This window comes from Cherax quadricarinatus, chromosome 55 (assembly GCF_038502225.1).
Source record: "Cherax quadricarinatus isolate ZL_2023a chromosome 55, ASM3850222v1, whole genome shotgun sequence".
Classification (NCBI taxonomy): Eukaryota; Metazoa; Arthropoda; class Malacostraca; order Decapoda; family Parastacidae; genus Cherax; species Cherax quadricarinatus.
In genome coordinates, this window is record NC_091346.1 from 20,490,004 (window position 1) to 20,517,139 (window position 27,136).

General features: G+C 40.0%; 1 protein-coding gene across 3 annotated transcripts in view; it reads left to right on the plus strand.

Moving 5' to 3' along the window:
- LOC128698945 (uncharacterized) overlaps positions 1-26,656 on the plus strand; it is a 38,370-nt gene extending 11,714 nt beyond the window's left edge. For all 3 annotated transcript variants that reach the window (XM_070096902.1, XM_070096904.1, XM_070096903.1), the window contains 3 exons: positions 181-414; positions 6,576-6,706; positions 21,158-26,656. In XM_070096902.1, coding sequence (XP_069953003.1) covers positions 181-414; positions 6,576-6,706; positions 21,158-21,611 — 819 coding nt within the window. In that variant the 3' untranslated portion in view covers positions 21,612-26,656. The remainder of the gene's footprint in view (positions 1-180; positions 415-6,575; positions 6,707-21,157) is intronic.
- The last annotated feature ends 480 nt before the right edge of the window (positions 26,657-27,136 follow it).

A 27,136-nucleotide genomic window follows, 5' to 3' on the forward strand; every position in this document is an offset into this window, starting at 1 on the left:
AAAGTTTTCAGTCAAATTTAAAGGTTTATTTTGTTTAGAAGGATGGGTTAAATTAAGTATATACAAATGTTCTCATTCCAGTTTCCTGTATCAGGTGTTTATGCTAATATTTTAGTTTATACGTAATTAATCTATTTTGTCTTCTTTGGTATCTGTTATAATTTATATTTGCATGAACAGGAGCTGCTGGTGCGTGCTGGAGCTGTGTTGTGGCTGGACGCAGGTGTAAGGTTAGCAGATGAATCTCAAGATACTACTGACTTAATGGTAGATTGGAGTGAAATGGCTCTAAAAAGTGAAGGGGTCTTGACTTGGCCCCTTCCCAATCCAGCTCTTCTCCCATCAGCAGCACTGACACATCCCAACATGTTCACCTTTTTTAACACAAAGAAACACAATTATGATTTCCAGCAGGTATTGTACTCTATTGGTATTTTTTTGTGTGTTACATATCTCTTGTTTGATTATTTTTTTATTTTCAAGTTGTTAGTTTTTTTACTTAAGCTGCCTTTCCAGAGCATAGTTGATATGGTTTTGTTGAACCATTGGACTGTGGCTTTCCTACACCACCTAAGAGAACGGCAATGTCTACATAGATATTATCTTGCTTACACTCCAACAGAAAACACATAATGGGCCTATAGACCTCTTACCTCCACACTAGCTTATTGTGCTCAGCACAGACCTACAGAATTCTTCCTCAGATGCCCCTACACAAACTACCATTAAACCCATGTTTATACATCCTCTTTGCTAACTTTATTTTGCTATATTCTTTTAACATGCTCAGACTATTGCTACTCTGAATTGTACCTTTCATATTTACACACCAACTTCTAATAACAGCCTCTCCTCACTTAACGATGGAGTTCTGTTCCTAAGACTTTGTCTTGTTTGTTTGTTTGTAAGTGTGGAGCATACTATAATGGTAGCGGGTTTGTGTCAGTCATCTTTGATATTGTTTTAATGTTACCTTTGCATCGTTTATAACATATCTGGTATATTATTAAATGTTTCTACAGTAGTGTACTGTATATTGTAATAAACAGAATAGAGGAAATCAGCTCTAATATACATTATTTTGGTATGAATACTGGTCAGAGAGCCCATCGTAAGTCTGAGTCGTCGGTAAATGAGTATGTTGCTAAGTGAGGAGAGGCTGTATTTCATTACTTATTCTGTTTAAAACATGCACTTTTCCATTATTGTGCTTCTAACCTGATCTTTACTGTAACAACCAGACTATGCTTCACACCTATACAGAAGTGTTGGCACCAGAACCACTATTGTTATTTAATATCTTTATTATGTACCCATACTCATCCTGTAGGCAGTAGTCAAAAGGTTACAGAGGCACATAATGGGTCCAGGGACTGGGCTGCAGAGTTTTGATAGCTGAGCAAGTTACAGTAGCAATGAACTGTTCACATGTTTATATCTGGTCAGTCATAATGAGTTATTTATGCAGACATGAATTCATTCATTCTCTCTCTGTCTCTGTCTCTCTGTCTCTGTCTCTGTCTCTGTCTCTGTCTCTCTCTCTGTCTCTCTCTCTGTCTCTCTGTCTCTCTGTCTGTCTCTCTCTCTGTCTCTCTCTGTCTCTGTCTCTCTCTGTCTCTGTCTCTGTCTCTCTCTGTCTCTGTCTCTCTCTGTCTCTCTGTCTCTCTGTCTCTCTGTCTCTCTGTCTCTCTCTCTCTGTCTCTCTCTCTCTGTCTCTCTCTCTCTGTCTCTCTCTCTCTGTCTCTCTCTCTCTGTCTCTCTCTCTCTGTCTCTCTCTCTCTGTCTCTCTCTCTCTCTCTCTCTCTCTCTCTCTCTCTCTCTCTCTCTCTCTCTCTCTCTCTCTCTCTCTCTCTCTCTCTCACACACACACACACACACACACACACACACACACACACACACACACACACACACACACACACACACACACACTCACTCACTCACTCACTCACTCACTCACTCACACACAGAGGAGGAGGTGGAGAAGCTCCTAAGTGACCTTGATACCTCAAAGGCGGTGGGACCGGACAACATCTCTCTGTGGGTCCTTAGAGAGGGAGCAGGGACACTGGGCAACTACCTGAAGTATGGAAGAAGGCAAATGTAGTCCCCATCTTTAAGAAGGGAGACAGAAATGAAGCACTAAATTATAGACCAGTGTCACTGACGTGTATAGTATGCAAAGTCTTGGAAAAGATTATCAGGAGGAGAGTGGTGGAGCACCTGGAGCGGAACAAGATTCTAAACGACAGCCAGCACGGATTCATGGAAGGCAAATCTTGTGTCACAAACCTACTAGAGTTTTATGACAAGGTAACTGAAGTAAGAAATGAGAGGGAGGGGTGGGTTGATTGCATTTTCTTGGACTGCAAGAAGGCCTTTGACACAGTTCCTCACAAGAGATTAGTACAGAAGCTAGAGGAACAGGCATGTACAACAGGAAGGGCACTGCAATGGATCAGAGAATACCTAACAGGGAGGCAACAGCGAGTCATGGTCCGTGATGAGGTATAAGAGATAAGATAAGATTTCGTTCGGATTTTTAACCCCGGAGGGTTAGCCACCCAGGATAACCCAAGAAAGTCAGTGCGTCATCGAGGACTGTCTAACTTATTTCCATTGGGGTCCTTAATCTTGTCCCCCAGGATGCGACCCACACCAGTCGACTAACACCCAGGTACCTATTTGCTGCTAGTCCCACAGGGGTCAGTCCTGGGACCAGTGCTATTCTTGGTATATGTGAATGACATGACAGAAGGGATAGACTCAGAAGTGTCCCTGTTTGCAGATGATGTGAAGTTAATGAGGAAAATTAAATCAGACGTGGACCAGACAGGTCTACAAAGAGACCTGGACAGGCTGGATGCGTGGTCCAGAAACTGGCTCCTAGAATTTAACCACGCCAAATGCAAAGTCATGAAGATTGGAGGAGGGCAAAGAAGACTGCAGACAGAGTATAGGCTAGGAGGCCAAAGGTTGCAAACCTCACTCAAGGAGAAAGACCTAGGAGTGAGTATAATACCGAGTACATCGCCAGAAGCACACATTAACCAGATAACTGCTGCGGCATATGGGCGCTTGGCAAACCTGAGAATAGCGTTCCGGTACCTCAGTAAGGAATCGTTCAAGACTTTATACACTATGTACATCAGGCCCATACTGGAGTACGCAGCACCAGTTTGGAACCCACACCTGGTCAAACACGTCAAGAAATTAGAGAAAGTGCAAAAGTTTGCAACAAGGCTAGTCCCAGAGCTATGAGGAATGTCCTATGAAGAAAGGTTAAGGAAAATCGGTCTGACAACGCTGAAGGACAGGATGGTCAGGGGAGACATGATAATGACATACAAAATACTGCATGGACCTGTATAGATGAATAATTACAGTATCAACTTATTAATATTCAAGATTTTTTTTTTTGTATTCGCATTCTCTCTGAATTCTGAGATTTAACAGTCTAGATTTAAGTGCACCACGTCTGCCTTTTCTATTAAACACTTCTTTCTTTGTACATATCCTTCCTCAGAATCCGTAGACCACATGAATACCGATCGATTGATCAAAAATTTTTTTATCACTTTTATTATGTAATCCCAATGTTGAGTTCATTCTATGAGTTGTGCTATATCATACCTTGTAATGCATTACAGTAAGTTTCATTTCAGTAAGTTTCATTTCAGTAAGTTTCATTACAGTCAGTTTCATTACAGTAAATTATATTAGCTTCCATTCCAATATTCTCCTTATGTATGTTAAAATGTTCAATTGTTGTGTACTTTGCCATTGTATAGAATCAGCCCAAGCCGTACGCCTGCCATCTCTAGTTTGTATTAGCTGTATGTTAGGATGACATACGTTAGCGTCACCGAGCTCTCAGTAGTATTACTTCCCAGTAGTACCAGTTACCAGTAACCAGTTACCGGTAGTATGACTCAATACCAACCGTCTGTGTGAATCACTGACTGTTATTCATGTTGCTGCTGACTATAGCATGTTTTTGAATGCTGCTCACCCCTAGGCTTCACTGGTGAGTCAGTTAGCAGAGAGGCAGGCCAGGCGTGGTGCTCCCCATATTTCCCCTCCAATATACGTACTAACCAGCCTACGTGAGTGTTCTTACCCAATCCACGTTGAACTCCCACACATGACAAATACTGCATGGAATAGACAAGGTGGACAGAGACAGGATGTTCCAGAGATGGGACACAGAAACAAGGGGTCACAATTGGAAGCTGAAGACTCAGATGAGTCAAAGGGATGTTAGGAAGTATATCTTGAGTCATAGAGTAGTTAGGAAGTGGAATAGTCTGGCAAGCGATGTAGTGGAGGCAGGAACTATACATAGTTTTAAGACGAGGTATGATAAAGCTCATGGAGCAGGGGGAGAGAGGGCCTAGTAGCGGTCGGTGAAGAGGCGGGGCCAGGAGCTGAGTCTTGACCCCTGCAACCACAATTAGGTGAGCATACACACACACACACACGCGCACACACACACACACACACACACACACACACACACACACACACACACACACACACACACACACACACACACACACACACACACACACACACACACCGAAAGAAGGAAATATAAGTGATCACAGAAAAGCAAACATAGTAAATAGTGACAGTTACTATGTGGGGGCCGTTGGAAGGAAGGTGAACGGTTGTGTCAGCCCTAAATAGTGTTGCCATAATAACACAGTGGGGTATTTGAAGAATAAGTGCGACTCAAGATTAGGGAGATAAGAGATATGTATAGATGTGTCAGTAAATACAGTGAGTGAGTGAAAAAAATATAGATGAGCTAGAGACTACAGTGCCTACAGGAAGTTAGTGTAAAAATTACCGAGAAGCATCAAGCATTTTCATACTGGGACCCAGGACAACATTACTCCACTGCCAGCCACAAGTAATATTCACCTAGTTTGAGTTGCATGGGGTCAGCACCAATCTCTAGCTGGAAATTGGGGGTCACTTTCCTCGAGCTATCAGAATTTAATAGAATTTATTGAGGTTTAGGAGAGTTAAGTAGTTAATGATATATAGCCTAGTATGAGAGGTAGCCTAGCGAAGCCTAGCATACAGAATTGAACGTAATTTTAGGCACAAGACAGTACAGTGGGAACCAAGAGATTGGGTACATATGTAGTACATACGAGGTAAATAAGATAAGAGATAAGATTTCGTTCGGATTTTTAACCCCGGAGGGTTAGCCACCCAGGATAACCCAAGAAAGTCAGTGCGTCATCGAGGACTGTCTAACTTATTTCCATTGGGGTCCTTAATCTTGTCCCCCAGGATGCGACCCACACCAGTCGACTAACACCCAGGTACCTATTTGCTGCTAGGTGAACAGGACAACAGGTGTAAGGAAACGTGTCGAAATGTTTCCACCCGCCGGGAATCGAACCCGGGCCCTCCGTGTGTGAAGCGAGAGCTTTAGCCACCAGGCCACCGGGCCATTAGGACTGCTTACATAAACACACGCATATACACAGACATACACACACACAACACACACACAACACACACACACACACACACACACACACACACACACACACACACACACACACACACACACACACACACACACACACACACACACACACACACGTACTCATATACAACAGGCCTAGTGTCTAATCGACATGTGCCTAGGACAAAATGGTAACTAACACACACACACACACACACACACACACACACACACACACACACACACACACACACACACACACACTCACACTCACACTCACACTCACTCACTCTGAGTGAATGGATGGATGGATGGATGTTCCAGAGATGGGACACAGAAACAAGGGATCACAATTGGAAGCTGAAGACTCAGATGAGTCAGAGAGATTTTAGGAAGTATTTCTTTAGTCATAGTGTTTGTCAGGAAGTGGAGGCAGGAACCATACATAGTTTTAAGACGAGATATGATAAATCTCATGGAGCAGGGAGAGAGAAAACCTAGTATGATTAGTGAAGAGGCAGGGCCAGGAGTTATGTATTGACCCCTGCAACCACAAATAGGTGAGTACATGCAAAAAAAAAGTGGTAATGCTTTATTAACAGTGTACAGAGTCAGCACTACTATACTCTAATATATTCTCACTTTGACATCCATTACAAAACTTGTTTCCACAAACTACTCAGCATTTCCGTAACTTTCCTTCTGTTCTGTCATTTACATCATGTAGCATAGAACCATTAGCTGGTAAATCTACTCCACTGGTATTAAGAATAGGATTGCTTTATGGTACAGTGCTTTGCTATTTCTAGATAACACAGTAACGGAAAAGAGTTGCAAATTTTAGATAACACAGTAATTGAAATGAGTTGGCCCAGTGGCTAACGCGTCAGTCTGGAATTTTATGATTCTATGATCGCGGGTTCTATCCCCGCCCATGGTATGGTTTGTTTGCAATCGTGTTATTACAATTTTGTGAGTAGTAACGGAAATAAGTTGCAAATTTTAGATAATACAGTAATTGAAATGAATTGCAAATTTTAGATGACATAGTATTGAAAATGAGTGCATTTAAGTATTTTTCCTTCATTAGATGGGTGATGCAGGGACATTGATGGTGTACAACACAGCAGGTGTCCACCACCACTTGATGAAGCCATGGGTGTCATGTGCCCTCACACACAACTGTATTAGTCCTATTGGTGCTCAGGATACTGGCTGCAGGTGAGGGGAAGGAGTAGGAAATTGACTCTTATCTTGCTTATCCTTGTCCCATCAAAGGGATCCTTGGTTATGTGAAGGGCTCTTGATCCAAGGAATTGGAGCTACCTTTCTCCTTGGATAATACTTGAGTCCCTCCCATTTTCTAAAGGCTGTATGAGTCTAATGGGTTGTGCACTTTTTCATGAATATTATATTACAGAATATTCTTGTGCTTTAAAGTATAAAATTAATATATATAAAAAAGATAGTTATATCTTTTGTTTTTCAACTGTGCATTGTCATTTGTTAACTTCTTTAATGATATAACTTGCAGCTTACAAGGATGTAGTTTTGAAGTCGGAACTTGGTACATAGGAATCTACTAATGAGTGGAAATCTTCATGAGTTTTTTATAAATTGTTAGATTAGCTTTTTTTCCAAAATAAGATTCTTGGGATTCTTGCATGTTGTATTTGCATGTACTCTATATAGTAATGTTTTCACTGCCCAGATTTCCATGCACTTTTTTTTTTTTTTCTTTTTTTTTCAACAAGTCGGCCGTCTCCCACTGAGGCAGGGTGACCCAAAAAAAGAAAGAAAATCTCCAAAAAGAAAATACTTTCATCATCATTCAACACTTTCACCTCACTCATGCATAATCACTGTTTTTTCAGAGGTGCTCAGAATACAACAGTTTAGAAGTATTTTTTATTTTTTATTATCACACCGGCCGATTCCCACCAAGGCAGGGTGGCCCGAAAAAGAAAAACTTTCACCATCATTCACTCCATCACTGTCTTGCCAGAAGGGTGCTTTACACTACAGTTTTTAAACTGCAACATTAACACCCCTCCTTCAGAGTGCAGGCACTGTACTTCCCATCTCCAGGACTCAAGTCCGGCCTGCCGGTTTCCCTGAATCCCTTCATAAATGTTACTTTGCTCACACTCCAACAGCACGTCAAGTATTAAAAACCATTTGTCTCCATTCACTCCTATCAAACACGCTCACGCATGCCTGCTGGAAGTCCAAGCCCCTCGCACACAAAACCTCCTTTACCCCCTCCCTCCAACCCTTCCTAGGCCGACCCCTACCCCGCCTTCCTTCCACTACAGACTGATACACTCTTGAAGTCATTCTGTTTCGCTCCATTCTCTCTACATGTCCGAACCACCTCAACAACCCTTCCTCAGCCCTCTGGACAACAGTTTTGGTAATCCCGCACCTCCTCCTAACTTCCAAACTACGAATTCTCTGCATTATATTCACACCACACATTGCCCTCAGACATGACATCTCCACTGCCTCCAGCCTTCTCCTCGCTGCAACATTCATCACCCATGCTTCACACCCATATAAGAGCGTTGGTAAAACTATACTCTCATACATTCCCCTCTTTGCCTCCAAGGACAAAGTTCTTTGTCTCCACAGACTCCTAAGTGCACCACTCACTCTTTTTCCCTCATCAATTCTATGATTCACCTCATCTTTCATAGACCCATCCGCTGACACGTCCACTCCCAAATATCTGAATACGTTCACCTCCTCCATACTCTCTCCCTCCAATCTGATATTCAATCTTTCATCACCTAATCTTTTTGTTATCCTCATAACCTTACTCTTTCCTGTATTCACCTTTAATTTTCTTCTTTTGCACACCCTACCAAATTCATCCACCAATCTCTGCAGTATATACGTATAAAGATACACAACATATCCCTCCAAACTGCCAATATCCTAAACCCCTCCTTTAAAGTGCAGGCATTGTACTTCCCATTTACAGGACTCAAGTCCGGCTATATAAAAAATAACCGGTTTCCCTGAATCCCTTCACTAAATATTACCCTGCTCACACTCCAACAGCTCATCAGGTCCCAAATACCATTCGTCTCCATTCACTCCTATCTAACACGCTCATGCACGCTTGCTGGAAGTCCAAGCCTCTCTCCCACAAAACCTCTTTTACTCCCTCCCTTCAACCTTTTCAAGGATGATTCCTACCCCGCCTTCCTTCCCCTACAGATTTATACACTTTCCAAGTCATTCTACTTTGATTCATTCTCTCTAAATGACCAAACCACCTCAACAACCCCTCTTCAGCCCTCTGACTAATACTTTTATTAACTCCACACCTTCTCCTAATTTCCACACCCCGAATTTTCTGCATAATATTCACACCACACATTGTCCTTAGACAGGACATCTCCACTGCCTCCAACCGCCTCCTTGCTGTGGCATTTACAACCCAAGCTTCACAACCATATAAGTGTTGGTACTACTATACTTTCATACATTCCCTTCTTTGCCTCCATAGATAACGTTTTTTGTCTCCACATATACCTCAATGCACCACTCACCTTTTTTCCTTCATCAGTTCTATGATTAACCTCTTCTTCTTCTTCTTCTTCTTCTTCTTCTTCTTTCAACAAACCGGCTGTATCCCACCAAGGCAGGGTGGCCCAAAAAGAAAAACTAAAGTTTCTCTTTTTAAATTTAGTAATTTATACAGGAGAAGGGGTTACTAGCCCCCTTGCTCCCAGCATTTTAGTCGCCTCTTACAACACGCATGGCTTATGGAGGAAGAATTCTGTTCCACTTCTCCATGGAGATAAGAGGAAATAAACAAGAACAAGAACTAGAAAGAAAATAGAAGAAAACCCAGAGGGGTGTGTATGTATATATATACTTGTACATGTATGTGTAGTGTGACCTAAGTGTAAGTAGAAGTAGCAAGATGTACGTGAAATCTTGCATGTTTATGAGACAGAAAAAAGACACCAGCAGTCCCACCATCATGTAAAACAATTACAGGTATCCGTTTTACACTCACTTGGCAGGATAGTAGTACCTCCCTGGGCGGTTGCTGTCTACCAACCTACTACCTAGAATGATTAACCTCATCCTTCATAAATCCATCCGCTGACACGTCAACTCCCAAATATCTGAAAACATTCACTTCTTCCATACTCCTCCCCAATTTGATATCTAATTTTTCTTTATCTAAATCATTTGATACCCTCATCACCTTACTCTTTTCTATGTTCACTTTTAACTTTCTACTTTTACACACAGTCCCAGACTAATCCACCATTTTAGTCATTTTCTGTGGTTAGTTTTATTACATCCACCATTTTTCCTAAAGTTTCTCCAAGGGTTACCTACCATAATGGTTTTGCTGTTTATTTATTAATAAATAAAAAGTCCACTCCATGGGGAAGTGGAACAGAATTCTTCCTCCGTAAGTCGTGTGTCGTAAGAGGTGTTTATAATGCCAGGAATGAAGGTCTAGTAACCCCTTCTCCTGTATACATTACTAAATTTAAAAAGAGAAGCATTCGTTTTTCTTTTTAGGTCACCCTGCCTTGATGGCTGGTTCGTTGAAAAAAAAAAAAGTCCACAACTTGTGAATGCCTTCTAGTATTATCTTGAAAATTATAACTGATATACATATAAATTATATTTATAAATTCAGAGTGTGGAAATTAGAAGGTGTGAAGTTAATAAAAGTATTAGCCAGAGGGCTGAGGAGGGGTTGAGGTGGTTTGGTCATTTAGAGAGAATGGATCAAATTAGAATGACATGGAGAGCATATAAATCTGTAGGGGAAGGAAGGCGGGGTAGGGGTCGTCCTTGAAAAGGTTGGAGGGAGGGGATGAAGGAAATTTTGTGGACGAGGGGCTTGGACTTCCAGCAAGCGTGCATGAGCATGTTAGATAGGAGTGAATGGAGACGAATGGTTTTTGGGACCTGACGAGCTGTTGGAGTGTGAGCAGGGTAATATTTAGTGAAGGGATTCAGGGAAACCGGTTATTTTTATATAGCCAGACTTGAGTACTGGAAATGGGAAGTACAATGCCTGCACTCTAAAGGAGGGGTTTGGGATATTGACAGTTTGGAGAGATGTGTTTATATATCTTTATATATGCTTCTAAACTGTTGTATTTGGGCACCTCTGCAAAAACAGTGATTATGTATGAGTGAGATGAAAGTGTTGAATGATGATGAAAGTATTTTATTTTTGGAGATTTCTTTCTTTTTGGGTCACTCTGCCTCGGTGGGAGACGGCCGACTTGTTGAAAAAAGAAAATTATCAAAAAGGTAGTGCTACTGTAGACTTCTTATTTTGAAGGGAAAAAGGGAAGGAAGGGTGTTTGTTTCTGTGCAACTGAAGTGATGACAGATATCCAGAACTATATTCACACACAGATACTAGAGGATATGCTGGATACAAATATAAATTTTCTGAGATTTATAGAATTTTTCACTTTTGAATACTGTTTTTAAACTGTGTAATTTGTTTTTTTAACAAGTCGGCCGTCTCCCATCGAGGCATGGTGACCCAAAAAGAAAGAAAATCCCCAAAAAGAACATACTGTTCTTTCATCATCATTCAACACTTTCACCTCACTCACACATAATCACTGTCTTTGCAGAGGCGCTCAGATATGACAGTTTTAGAAGTCCCTTCAAACTGTCAATATCCCAGACCCCTTCTCTAAAGTGCAGGCATTGTACTTCCCATTTCCAGGATTCAAGTCCGGCTAACCAGTTTCCCTAAATCCCTTCACTAATTATTACCCTGCTCACACTCCAATAGCTCGTCAGATCCCAAAAACCATTCACTCATGTCTAACACACTCACACACACTTGCTGGAAGTCCAAGCCCCTCGCCCAGAAAACCTCCTTTACCCCCTCCCTCCAATCTTTCGAGGACGACCTCTACCTCTCCTTCCTTTCCCTACAGATTTATACACTCCAAGTCATTCTACTTTGATCCATTCTCTCTAAATGACCAAACCACCTCAACAACCCCTCTTCAGCCCTCTGACTAATACTTCTAGTAACTCCACACCTCCTAATTTCCACACACCGAATTCTTTGCATAATATTTACACCACACATTGCCCATAGACAGGACATCTCAATTGCCTCCAGCCACCTCCTTGCTGTAGCATTTACAACCCAAGCTTCACACCCATATAAGAGTGTTGGTTATCATCAAGTAGTATTTTAGTAAGCTATGCTGGAAAACAGGTTACTAGCAAATTGTTCCTGGCATTTTAGTTGACTTTTACAACACATATAAAATGTGTAATATAATACAGTAAACCATTGATATTTGCTGGTTCATCTGTGAAATCCTTTTATTCAGTCTTGTATTTTTTTTTTTACTTGGTGGCTGTCACCCGCCGCCATAGGAAAACACATTCATCAACACTCACTCAATCACCATCTTTCCAGAAGTGTGCTGACATCACAGATTAGCTCTCTCACTGCAGTATCCCCATCTGTCTTTTATAGTGCAGGCACTGCTCTAATAAACACCATACACCTTGTTAACTTTTCTCAGTCATGTGTAAATCATACGTTGGATATCCTGTAGCTCAGTTACCAGCGCACTCAGCTCATACACTGAGTTCCAGGGATCAATCCCTGGTACAGGTGGAAAACATTAGGACATGTTTCCTAAAGACACCTGCTGCCCAGTGTTCACCCATCAGTAAAATGGGTACATGGGTGATAGTTGACTGGTGTAGGTCACATCCTGAGGACAAAATTGACCTAATTTGCCCAAAAAGCTCTGCATAACAAGGGGCTTTCTGTATAGTATGTCATTGATGTCAGCTAGGCTTGTATACCTTGTACATGTATTTATTATTATTTTTTTTATTATCACACTGGCCGATTCCCACCAAGGCAGGGTGGCCCGAAAAAGAAAAACTTTCACCATCATTCACTCCATCACTGTCTTGCCAGAAGGGTGCTTTACACTACAGTTTTTAAACTGCAACATTAACACCCCTCCTTCAGAGTGCAGGCACTGTACTTCCCATCTCCAGGACTCAAGTCCGGCCTGCCGGTTTCCCTGAACCCCTTCATAAATGTTACTTTGCTCACACTCCAACAGCACGTCAAGTATTAAAAACCATTTGTCTCCATTCACTCCTATCAAACACGCTCACGCATGCCTGCTAGAAGTCCAAGCCCCTCGCACACAAAACCTCCTTTACCCCCTCTCTCCAACCTTTCCTAGGCCGACCCCTACCCCGCCTTCCTTCCACTACAGACTGATACACTCTTGAAGTCATTCTGTTTTGCTCCATTCTCTCTACATGTCCGAACCACCTCAACAACCCTTCCTCAGCCCTCTGGACAACAGTTTTGGTAATCCCGCACCTCCTCCTAACTTCCAAACTACGAATTCTCTGCATTATATTCACACCACACATTGCCCTCAGACATGACATCTCCACTGCCTCCAGCATTCTCCTCGCTGCAACATTCATCACCCATGCTTCACACCCATATAAGAGCGTTGGTAAAACTATACTCTCATACATTCCCCTCTTTGCCTCCAAGGACAAAGTTCTTTGTCTCCACAGACTCCTAAGTGCACCACTCTTTTCCCCTCATAAATTCTATGATTCACCTCATCTTTCATAGACCCATCCGCTGACACGTCCACTCCCAAATATCTGAATACATTCACCTCCTCCATACTCTCTCCCTCCAATCTGATATTCAATCTTTCATCACCTAATCTTTTTGTTATCCTCATAACCTTACTCTTTCCTGTATTCACCTTTAATTTTCTTCTTTTGCACACCCTACCAAATTCATCCACCAATCTCTGCAACTTCTCTTCAGAATCTCCCAAGAGCACAGTGTCATCAGCAAAGAGCAGCTGTGACAACTCCCACTTTGTGTGTGATTCTTTATCTTTTAACTCCACGCCTCTTGCCAAGACCCTCGCATTTACTTCTCTTACAACCCCATCTATAAATATATTAAACAACCACGGTGACATCACACATCCTTGTCTAAGGCCTACTTTTACTGGGAAATAATTTCCCTCTTTCCTACATACTCTAACTTGAGCCTCACTATCCTCGTAAAAACTCTTCACTGCTTTCAGTAACCTACCTCCTACACCATACACTTGCAACATCTGCCACATTGCCCCCCTATCCACCCTGTCATACGCCTTTTCCAAATCCATAAATGCCACAAAGACCTCTTTAGCCTTATCTAAATACTGTTCACTTATATGTTTCACTGTAAACACCTGGTCCACACACCCCCTACCTTTCCTAAAGCCTCCTTGTTCATCTGCTATCCTATTCTCCGTCTTACTCTTAATTCTTTCAATAATAACTCTACCATACACTTTACCAGGTATACTCAGCAGACTTATCCCCCTATAATTTTTGCACTCTCTTTTATCCCCTTTGCCTTTATACAAAGGAACTATGCATGCTCTCTAGAAATTATTATTACAGTGGACCCTCGAGTTTCGGCAGCATCGACTTTTGTGAAATTCGACCTTCGGCGAGTTTTTTTGGCAAAATTTGGCCTCGAGTTTCGTGATTAGACTCGTGTTTTGGCGACCGTCCGGTACCCATCCGCCCGTCACCGCGCACACCAAGCCAGTCTCCCACGCCATTCACGCTCAGTGTGCCATTGTTTACCAACACATGACCATCACCCCGCGGGTTCATACAATACATTTCATAATAATCCATTGTTTTTTGTGCTTGCAACTGCTAAATAAGTCATCATGGACCCAAGGTAAGCTAGTGCAAGCCCTTTGGTAAATAAAGTGAGGAACATGATCCAGAGGGATTTTGAAGGGTTTGAGGCAGACCCTGTCCCTGCCGACCTTCTGCATGTTGTGGAAGGTGTTGTGGTATTGGGCAAGTCCATGGGGTTGGAGGTGAGTGACGGGGATGTGGAAGAGTTGATGGAGGACCACAGGGAAGAGCTAACCACTGACGAACTGCAAGAGCTTCAACTTGAACAGCATCAGACCACAGCCGAGAAACTTGCTTCAGAGGAGGAGGAAAAGAGAGTTAAGGAGGTTCCTTCTTCAGTGATTAAGGACATGTGTGGAATGTGGAATGAGTTGCAAAGTTTTGTTGAAAAGTATCACCCTGACCAAGCTGAAACAAGCCATATCTGCAACATGTACAATGACAGTGTTGTGTCCCACTTCAGGGAAATCTTAAAGAAACGCCAGAAAAAGACCTCTCTGGACAGATATTTTGTGCGACAGGGGTCCAGTGACTCTCAAGTTGTTCTCAGTGGCATTAAAAGAAGAAGGGAAGTAACCCCAGATAAGGACTTGCTACCTAAAGTCCTAATGGAAGGAGATTCTCATTCCAAACAATAGTATACACCTTCCGTCTATCCCCTCCTCCCGTCTTCTATCCTCCCAGAAGTCTTCAGTAAAGGTAAGTGTAATGTTATTATTATTTTTTATATGCATGTACTTGATTTCTCATTTATTTCAGTATATAAATCTTTATTTAATTTGAAAAAAATAAATTTATTTTAATATTTTTGGGTGTTTGGAACGGATTAATTTTATTTCCATTATTTCTTATGGGGAAAATGGTTTCAAGTTTCATGAATTTCGACTTTCGGCAGGCTGTCTGGAACGGATTAATCACGAAACTCGGGGGTCCACTGTATTATTATTATAGTTTTAAATCATGTCATACACTGCTATCTCTCTAATTATAATAAATAATAATTATAATATTAATAACAAGACAGCTAAAATGCCGGGAGCAAGGGACTAGTAACCCCTCCTCTTGCATAAATTATTGATTTAAAAAGAACAACTTTTGTTCGTTGTTTTTTGGGTTGCCCTGCCTCAGTGGGAGACGGCCGTTTTGTTAAAAAAAATAATACGCTAATAATATTTTCCATGAAGATACACTTAAATAACAAAGGTTGGATTACAGTAATCATGTATTAATTTGAAAAGCTCATTGTTATCCCTTTGACTGTTTTGGTTGTATATATACACGTCTTATGAGCCACCGTTTTTGACGTATATATATTTTTTTTTTTCAACAAGTCGGCCGTCTCCCACCGAGGCAGGGTGACCCAAAAAAAAGAAAGAAAATCCCCAAAAAGAAAATACTTTCATCATCATTCAACACTTTCACCACACTCGCACATTATCACTGTTTTTGCAGAGGTGCTCAGAATACAACAGTTTAGAAGCATATACGTATAAAGATACACAACATATCCCTCCAAACTGCCATATATATACTCATAAATTCTAGTGGCTTCAAATCAAGCAGGAGAAAGCTGGTAGGTCCACATGTGAGAGAATGGGTCTGTTTGGTCAGTGTGCACCATATAAAAAAAATCCTGCAGCACGCAGTGCATAATGAGAAAAAAACTCTGACCATTTTTTTTTTAATTAAAATGCCGACTTTGTGGTCTATTTTTGTATAGTATTTATGGTTGTATTCTCGTTTTCTTGGTCTCATTTGAGAGAATGGAAAACATATTATAGAAATAGAGGTGATTTTGATTGGTTTAACTAAGAAAAGAACCCTGAAATGGAGCTCAAAGTAGGGGAAATGCTTGATTTTTGTCGATGTTCAAAAGTAAACAAATGATGTTATTTTCCAATAAATGTCCAACTAGCCATTCTGATATGCAGTCATGAATGGGTTGACATTATTTATACAATTATTACAATATTGCAGTAGTCTGCATAACAGTAAATCTTCTATTTTTTGTTTGAATAAAAATTCAAAATAGAAAGCAAGAGTAATATCACAGGGGCCTGGAGATGTGACTGATGAACAAAGAAAATGTTATTTTAGAGCCAGGAATGTCTACATTGTTCATTCTGGACCATATTTTGAAATTGTCATATTTTTTTAATTTTCGTGAAATTGGCCATATTGCAAATTTCTGACCACGTAATTGGGTAGTTGAAATCAGTAAATGGGCAGTTTCTTATACTCAATCGATAGAAAAAATGGAGTTCTAAAGAAATAGCTATGAGTTTGGTCAACTGGAACAATGGAATTAGCCGAAAATAGGGCTCAAAGTGGGTGAAATCGCCGATTCGTAAATATCGCCAAGGTCGCTTACTTCGCGAAAGCGTAATTCCATCAGTTTTCCATCAAATTTCATTCTTTTGGTGTCAATCGGGAAAAGATTCTCTATAATTTCATAAGAAAAAATAATTTTTTTTTTAAATTTTGCGACACCAAGAGACATCTCAGGTTTTGGGGTTGCAACAGTCAAAGGGTTATGCAGATCATTTCGGGGAGACTTAAACTTGGGGTTGTACATAAAAAATATATTATTTTTTTATTATCACACCGGCCGATTCCCACCAAGGCAGGGTGGCCCGAAAAAGAAAAACTTTCACCATCATTCACTCCATCACTGTCTTGCCAGAAGGGTGCTTTACACTACAGTTTTTAAACTGCAACATTAACACCCCTCCTTCAGAGTGCAGGCACTGTACTTCCCATCTCCAGGACTCAAGTCCGGCCTGCCGGTTTCCCTGAATCCCTTCATAAATGTTACTTTGCTCACACTCCAACAGCACGTCAAGTATTAAAAACCATTTGTCTCCATTCACTCCTATCAAACACGCTCACGCATGCCTGCTGGAAGTCCAAGCCCCTCGCACACAAAACCTCCTTTACCCCCTCCCTCCAACCCTTCCTAGGCCGACCCCTACCCCGCCTTCCTTCCACTACAGACTGATACACTCTTGAAGTCATTCTGTTTCGCTCCATTCTCTCTACATGTCCGAACCACCTCAACAACCCTTCCTCAGCCCTCTGGACAACAGTTTTGGTAATCCCGCACCTCCTCCTAACTTCCAAACTACGAATTCTCTGCATTATATTCACACCACACATTGCCCTCAGACATGACATCTCCACTGCCTCCAGCCTTCTCCTCGCTGCAACATTCATCACCCACGCTTCACACCCATATAAGAGCGTTGGTAAAACTATACTCTCATACATTCCCCTCTTTGCCTCCAAGGACAAAGTTCTTTGTCTCCACAGACTCCTAAGTGCACCACTCACTCTTTTTCCCTCATCAATTCTATGATTCACCTCATCTTTCATAGACCCATCCGCTGACACGTCCACTCCCAAATATCTGAATACGTTCACCTCCTCCATACTCTCTCCCTCCAATCTGATATTCAATCTTTCATCACCTAATCTTTTTGTTATCCTCATAACCTTACTCTTTCCTGTATTCACCTTTAATTTTCTTCTTTTGCACACCCTACCAAATTCATCCACCAATCTCTGCAACTTCTCTTCAGAATCTCCCAAGAGCACAGTGTCATCAGCAAAGAGCAGCTGTGACAACTCCCACTTTGTGTGTGATTCTTTATCTTTTAACTCCACGCCTCTTGCCAAGACCCTCGCATTTACTTCTCTTACAACCCCATCTATAAATATATTAAACAACCACGGTGACATCACACATCCCTGTCTAAGGCCTACTTTTACTGGGAAAAAATTTCCCTCTTTCCTACATACTCTAACTTGAGCCTCACTATCCTCGTAAAAACTCTTCACTGCTTTCAGTAACCTACCTCCTACACCATACACTTGCAACATCTGCCACATTGCCCCCCTATCCACCCTGTCATACGCCTTTTCCAAATCCATAAATGCCACAAAGACCTCTTTAGCCTTATCTAAATACTGTTCACTTATGTGTTTCACTGTAAACACCTGGTCCACACACCCCCTACCTTTCCTAAAGCCTCCTTGTTCATCTGCTATCCTATTCTCCGTCTTACTCTTAATTCTTTCAATTATAACTCTACCATACACTTTACCAGGTACACTCAACAGACTTATCCCCCTATAATTTTTGCACTCTCTTTTATCCCCTTTGCCTTTATACAAAGGAACTATGCATGCTCTCTGCCAATCCCTAGGTACCTTACCCTCTTCCATACATTTATTAAATAATTGCACCAACCACTCCAAAACTATATCCCCACCTGCTTTTAACATTTCTATCTTTATCCCATCAATCCCGGCTGCCTTACCCCCTTTCATTTTACCTACTGCCTCACGAACTTCCCCCACACTCACAACTGGCTCTTCCTCACTCCTACAAGATGTTATTCCTCCTTGCCCTATACACGAAATCACAGCTTCCCTATCTTCATCAACATTTAACAATTCCTCAAAATATTCCCTCCATCTTCCCAATACCTCTAACTCTCCATTTAATAACTCTCCTCTCCTATTTTTAACTGACAAATCCATTTGTTCTCTAGGCTTTCTTAACTTGTTAATCTCACTCCAAAACTTTTTCTTATTTTCAACAAAATTTGTTGATAACATCTCACCCACTCTCTCATTTGCTCTCTTTTTACATTGCTTCACCACTCTCTTAACTTCTCTCTTTTTCTCCATATACTCTTCCCTCCTTGCATCACTTCTACTTTGTAAAAACTTCTCATATGCTAACTTTTTCTCCCTTACTACTCTCTTTACATCATCATTCCACCAATCGCTCCTCTTCCCTCCTGCACCCACTTTCCTGTAACCACAAACTTCTGCTGAACACTCTAACACTACATTTTTAAACCTACCCCATACCTCTTCGACCCCATTGCCTATGCTCTCATTAGCCCATCTATCCTCCAATAGCTGTTTATATCTTACCCTAACTGCCTCCTCTTTTAGTTTATAAACCTTCACCTCTCTCTTCCCTGATGCTTCTATTCTCCTTGTATCCCATCTACCTTTTACTCTCAGTGTAGCTACAACTAGAAAGTGATCTGATATATCTGTGGCCCCTCTATAAACATGTACATCCTGAAGTCTACTCAACAGTCTTTTATCTACCAATACATAATCCAACAAACTACTGTCATTTCGCCCTACATCATATCGTGTATACTTATTTATCCTCTTTTTCTTAAAATATGTATTACCTATAACTAAACCCCTTTCTATACAAAGTTCAATCAAAGGGCTCCCATTATCATTTACACCTGGCACCCCAAACTTACCTACCACACCCTCTCTAAAAGTTTCTCCTACTTTAGCATTCAAGTCCCCTACCACAATTACTCTCTCACTTGGTTCAAAGGCTCCTATACATTCACTTAACATCTCCCAAAAATCTCTCTCTCTCCTCTGCATTCCTCTCTTCTCCAGGTGCATACACGCTTATTATGACCCACTTCTCGCATCCAACCTTTACTTTGATCCACATAATTCTTGAATTTACACATTCATATTCTCTTTTCTCCTTCCATAACTGATCATTTAACATTACTGCTACCCCTTCCTTTGCTCTAACTCTCTCAGATACTCCAGATTTAATCCCATTTATTTCCCCCCACTGAAACTCTCCTACCCCCTTCAGCTTTGTTTCGCTTAGGGCCAGGACATCCAACTTCTTTTCATTCATAACATCAGCAATCATCTGTTTCTTGTCATATAATGTACATATAATGTATTTATTGCTAACTAGGTACAGTATATAAAAGAAAAATTCTTCACATGGTGATTCTAAGCCTAAATTGACCAGTTGGCAAAAACACTTAATTAGTATTAATGAAAAACTATAATATAGGTATGATAATTACATATTTCGTAACTGGAGTATGAAGGATAATAAATTACAAAATACATTTAGTTAAACTTGTAGCATGTAACAGTAGTAGTGAAGATTATAAGAACATAAGAACATAAGAACGAAGGAACACTGCAGCAGGCCTACTGGCCCATGCGAGGCAGGTCCAAGTCTCCTACCGGCTTAAGCCAATGCACCCAACCTAGTCAGGTCAGGCCACCTTGACTTAAGGGAGAAACACGGCAACTGACCTGGTAGCACAAGCTATCAGGTCCAACTCACACCCACCCACACCCACTCATGTATTTATCCAACCTATTTTTAAAGCTACACAACGTTCTGGCCTCTATAACTGTACTTGGGAGTTTGTTCCACTCATCCACAACTCTATTACCAAACCAGTACTTTCCTATATCCTTCCTGAATCTGAATTTTCAGGAAGGATATAGGAAAGTACTGGTTTGGTAATAAGAGTTGTGGATGAGTGGAACAAACTCCCAAGTACAGTTATGGAGGCCAGAACATTGTGTAGCTTTAAAAATAGGTTGGATAAATACATGAGTGGATGTGGGTGGGTGTGAGTTGGACCTGATAGCTTGTGCTTTACATAGAGTTGAAACAGTGTTTTTGAGTTATGTTTTAATTTATTTAAAGTTATGCCATTTTTAGTTTCTAGTAGACCATTCCAGATTTTGGACCCCATTATTTGCAAAGCATTTTTACATAGATTCATATGTATGCATGAAATATCAACTAGGAATATCTTGTTTAGTGCCCATGGACTCTCTTACTTCTCTCTCTAGAAAGAATTTTAATTCTGTACAGTATTGGCATTATAGTTTGTCCTGAAGATGTAAAGTGAACAGTAGAGTGCATGAGTATTTGCAAATTGTTTGGTCCATCTATCTTGATGGGAAAAAGAAGAGATGAGAGACACTTTATTAAAATATACGTATATGCATATCAAATATTGTTTTGTTAATGTCTCCTGCTATCAATACGTTGATGTACAGTATAATGTACTTTTTATTTTGCTTTTGTAGAACTGGAATACTGATTAATACTTTGGTGTCCAGGTATGACAAAAAACCATTATTCCGCTACTCTGGCTGCCACCACTACGATGCTTCAGCCTTTAATGTGGCTTTAGGTGTCATGTTCTCTTACGACACTCGGCCATACCTGGCTGCATCGTCCCCTTTCACTCGAGTGTCAAGAAAGCCACAGCAAGAGTTGGATGAAATGCCAGGTGAAGAGGGTACTAATACATCCATTAGGGAAATCTCCAGTAGGAAGTATAGTGGTAAGAGAACAGTTAAAATAGTAAGTTTGGACAGTTCCCGCTCTAGCTCTTCTTTTAGGCTGAACCATCAGAATGCGATGACAAATATTGGCAACAGAGTACTTGCAAAGGATGATGTAAAGTTGGAGGAAAATGCACATGATGAAAATGAAAGCAGAGAAACTACCATAAGTATGCTACACAGTACACACACTGTGACTAGTGTCAGTGATAAGCTTAATCATTGACGCAGCCTGCTTGGTGGCATAGGCTCATTAGCATTTTGCCATCATCATCTTGCATTATTTCTACCTCTTGAATTACTATTTTGTAATTTCATTTTATATGGCAGTAATCACAAATGTTGTTATAATAACACAGTGTGTATGATTTAATGTTAAAATTATTTCATGTACTCAAAATCAGTGTTTAAGTTACTCAAAATGTGTACTTGACAAAAGAAACTGTTTTTGGTAGAAGTGGCAGTGACAGCTGTATTGTTATTAATAGTAATTCTTATAATTTTACTTGCATGTTTTCAGTCAATCTTGACAAAACTTTATTTAGGTACTATAGTCTTTTAAACCAAAGATGGGGAAATAAAGATGTAAAGAATACACGTATTACTGAAGTTTATTGATGTGGGACTTTGGCTATCTTTGAGCAAAGCCAGAAACATTTAATTTCTGTATAACACAGCATTTTCCAGAAAGAACTGAAAAAATGGTGGGTGAAAGTTTTTCAAGGTCACTAAGAACTCTTCAGTGGTGTTATGGGAAAGTAACAGGAAAAATATAAGAATTACATTACTAATAATTCTTAAATATTCAGTTACTTACTCACGGCACTGATGAAGAACCCTTAGTGACCTTTAAAAGTTTTTGCCCATCATTGTTCTTTGTTGCTGGAGGGTGTGGTAATATCCACTTTTCACAGAGCTTGTAGATTTTTTGTCATTTTTATACATTAACTTATAACTGTAATTACAATCCCTTACTTTCACCTTTTATCTTTGTAGTTTTCTTTTCAACATTTTATTGGTCAGTTTGCATTTTATGATTTGGTGATTTTGGGCTCAATACTAGAGAAATAACTTTATCTTTCAACTAAGTCCAATATTTTTGTTTCAACCCTCCTATAATTATGGAAAATATAGCCAAGTTGCAATGCTTGATAGATGATAATAATTTATAGCTCTTAATTGAATATTGAGACACTAAACTTCTATCTGTTTCAGCAACAACAGAGAATTTATATTAAGTAAAGATGCAACTTGAACTTCGTTTACAATATATTATGGTAGTGTAAACATTGTACGTATTTTTAAACTTAGTTTCATGGGAAAATTATTTTTTTGTTGATGTACTGTAGTATCAAGTATTCGAAATTTCATTTCAAGTTAACCTTGAAGATGTGAGCTACTTGTGAGTTGTTCCCACTACATTAGGAAATTACTTTTGACCCTTTTGGTAGTACAATACATACATCATATGACAAATATAAGCCAAGGGCAGGGGTATATTTCATAACAAATACCATGTTCGTGCCACAATTCAAATTGGAAGTACAGTGGTACCCCGAATTTCGGCCATAATTCGTTCCAGAAGGCTGTTCGAGTGCCGTTACCGAACGAATTTGTTCCCATAAGGAATAATGTAAATTAGATTAGTCCGTTTCAGACTCCCCAAATGCATTACAAAAGCACTTACAATAATACACTTACATAATTGTTCGAGTTGGGAGCTGTACAAAATTCAGGGTACCACTGTACATGATTTTCCAGAAATTAAATCATTTTTTTTTCCCTCAACATGCCTGCCATCTCCCACCAAAGCAGGGTGATCCAAAGAAGAAACACTTTCACCATCGTTCACACATATTCACTGTCTTTGCAGAGGTGCCCAGATATGACAGTTTAGATGTCTTTCCAAACAGCCAGTATCCCAAACCCCTCCTTTAGAGTGCAGGCATTGTACTTCTCACCTTCAGGACTCAAGTTGGGCTAACCAGAATAAGTGTATGTATGCGTATTCACATTCAGCTGAGTTTTCTTTTACATTTCTTAATGGTTCTTGCTGCTGTAGGATTTCCCTTCATTTCCATGGGTAAGTGGGATAAAAGCCTTCCTATGTCAGCAGTGGATGTTGTAAAAGGCAATTAAAAAGCTGGGAGCAAGGGGCTAGTAATCCCTTCTTCTGTATCAAAAGCCGGACTGCTCGAGTATGCATGGGTGTAGTACAGATGATAAGGAGTGATTGATTCTTAAGGTTATTAATCCCCTCACTCTCTCTTACATAGATCTCCATTATTTAGGCCAGTGGTGCCTATGTAGATCTGTATCTCAATCATAGCACCCTCAAATATGCTGCGAGTGGTAAATATTTGCCTAGACATGAGACTGTCTGTCGGATGTGCACAGTATGACAAAAAAAAACCTGCCCCCACATAGTGAATGGTGGAAACAGCTGACCTTTGATCTTGTGTTTGAGTCATATTCTAGGGTTATTTTCATAGTTTTATTAGGTATTTCTTGATATCAGTTGATAGAATGGTAGACATAGAAGTGAAATGGAAATGATTTTGGTCAGTTTCACACAAGCAGTAGCTTGAAATAGACCTCAGATTGGTGGAAATATTTGATTTTTGACTAGGTAATAGGTCGGTAGACAGCAACCACCCAAGGAGGTACTACCATCCTGCCAAGTGAGTGTGAAACAGAAACCTGTAATTGTTTTACATGATGGTAGGATTGCTAGTGTCTTTTTTTCTGTCTCATAAACATGCAAGATTTCAGGTACATCTTGCTCCTTCTATGTCAACTTAGGTCACTCTACACATGCATGTACAAACATTATACATATATACAAACCACTCTGGGTTTTCTTCTATTTTCCTCCTAGTTCTTATTTCTGCTTATCTCCATGGGGAAGTGAAACCGAATTCTTCCCCCGTAAGCCATACATGTCGTAAGACGCTACTAAAATGCCAGGAGGAAAGGGCTAGTAACCCCTTCTCCTGTATATATTATTAAATTTAAAAAGAGAAACTGTTGTTTTTCTTTTTTGGGCTACCCTGCCTTGGTGGGATACAGCCGATTTGTTGAAAGATATGATTTTTGGCGATTTTCCTGAGGAAGAATAGAAGCCTTGCTACACCTTTCCCCACCAGTCTGATTGATGAGTTTTTATTAGATCTGCTTCAATTACTGAGGCAGTCTGAACCATGACCAATCATTCGTAATTATATTTTATTAGCTGAGAAATGGGGTGAAGCTTTTAATTTTTGTGATGATGGATTTGAAATAGAGGGCAAGTGTTATATAGGAGAGGCCTGGGGACATTATTAATGAACAGAAAAAAGATTGTTTTAGTGGCCCAAATGCCTATACAGTAGTGCTTATTTTCAACTTTGTAAATTTTAATTTGTTCTGATTGTTGAATAGGCATTTGGTTGCACCTAATCAATAGAATGGAAGGTATATTAGCAAAAGAGCCAGGAATTGGGTCAGCTTGACACTGGAATTGGGCTAAATTATTATTATAATCAAAAAGAAGCGCTAAGCCACAAGGGCTATACAGCAATTGGCCTAAAATAGACCTCATAGTGGGCAAAAATCACTGATATATAAATTGTGCACAGATTGCCCACTTCATGCCAGGGTACTTTTGTAGAGTTATTTTTGTAGGTTTTCCATCAAATTTCACATTACCTTCATTAACAAAATTCTCTACCATTTTAGATGCTAAAATTATTATTATTTTTTTAAAGTCTCAACTTTGCCAGCTTTTAATTTCAGCAGCTGCAACAGTGAATGGCTTAATGAAAAGAAGCTGGATATCCTAGCAGTAAGTGAAACAAAGCTGAAAGGGGTGGTTAAATTTAATTGGAAGTAAGAGTGGTTAAATCAGGTGTGTCTTAGAGAACTAGAGCTAAAGGAGTAGTAGCAGTCATATTAAATGACCAGCTGTGAAAATTAAAGAGAAGGCATCAATGTTTCAATTTGAGAATTATATGAATTAGCATAAAGGTGGGATTTGAGAAGTGGATTAGGAGAGAAGGGGATTGGTTTCTCTAGATGGTGATGTGTGATATTATCTTGGTTATAAATTGGCCTGTAAAAAAGAAGAATGCTAAGGTGTTGTGGAAAGGAATGGGATTAAATGATAATGAATGTGATAGAATGTGGGAGTTTTCAGTTATTCTTTGCCAATGACATGGTTCTTTTGGAAAATTCCAGAGAGAAATTGCAAAGATTGGCAAAAGGATTTGGGAAGGTGTGTAAAAGATGGAACTTTAAAGTAAACAGAAAAGAGCAAGGCAATGAAAGTAAGAAAATGTAAGCAGTGAAAGACTGCATATCAGATTCAAGGGAGCGAGTATGGCAGAGCTAGATATTTTACCTCCACCATATTTTGATATTTGGGAGTGGACATGTTGGCATATGGGTCCATGAAAGACAAGGTGGACCTTAAGGAGATGGGTGGAGTGTTGAGGCATCTGGAAAAAAAGAAAGAATACTTGTGATTATTAGGCAGAAAATTTGGAGCCTAGAAATTAGAATTTAGTGTGAGGTTACCAGCTGTATAATACAGAGGTGTTCTTGTTGAGGTGGTTTTGGACATTTAGAGAGGTTAGAGCAGAATGAAATGAACAGGAAAAGTATATAAATCTGAGGTGAAAGAAAGAAGGGGTAGGAGTCATCCTATGAAAGGTTATAGGGAGTGAGTAAAGGAGGTAATAATTGCTTGAGGGTTGAACATCCATTAGGTTTCTCTAAGCATGTTCCATTGTAGTGATTGGAGACAAGTTGCTTTTATGGCTTGATGTACTGTTGGAGTGTGAGCATGGTAACATTTTTGAAGGCATTCATAAAAATGAGTATCCGACTTAAAGTCCTGGAGGTGGGAAGTACAGTGACTGCACTCTGCAGGAGGGGGTGGGAATGTTGCAATTCAAAGGGTCATTCAAATTGTGATATGTGCACTTTTAGCAAAACAGTTATTCATTCAGTGAATGAGGGGTGAATGTACCTTCTATTTTTGAGTCGCCTTGCCTTGGTGCGAGACGGTTGGTTTGGTCAAGGAAAATATTGAGCTGCACAAGATCAGTTGGGAAACATCCTCTTTCAGGTAAAATCATGAAATTGATCTTTCAGATTTATTTAAAAAAAAAAATATTATTAATTTCTTCATAGGAGAGGTTGACTTTTTGTTGTATCACTACCAAGAGGTTAAGTTCAGTTTTACAAGTTTTGATTCAAGGTAAATCTTCTAGTTTCCATGAAAATTTTTCACGATTTATAAATTAGATAATAGCTTAAGAATATCTTTCTTTGTGAAGTTTGTCTCTTAGTGAAATGGAATCCCTTGTGAATCTGTTAGTCTTTAGAGTTAAAGAAAAATATGAGTAGAGATTGTTTGTTGCCACATAAGTCATTGAAAAAAAAAACTTTTTTCTCCTAAATAAAACCATTTCATGAACTTTCATTTTTCTATGGTTTCTCATAGTTGGCAGAAATTTGAGAATAGTTTGTATTTCAGTTAAATACTTGAGGAGCTTTAAATATTAGTCAAGGTAGTTCATTTTCTCTTTACAGATATGTAGGCTTTACAGTATAGAGTGAGTATCCTCTCTGAGTAACCAGGTCAACTGCCACAGGTGCTGCCAGGCACCTCTACCCAATTTTCAGTAGGCCTAGGTACTCGTGAGGACTCCCTTTCTGTAGAGCATCCTGTAAAATTTCTTGGGAGTTTAATATCCCTTAGTTACATGG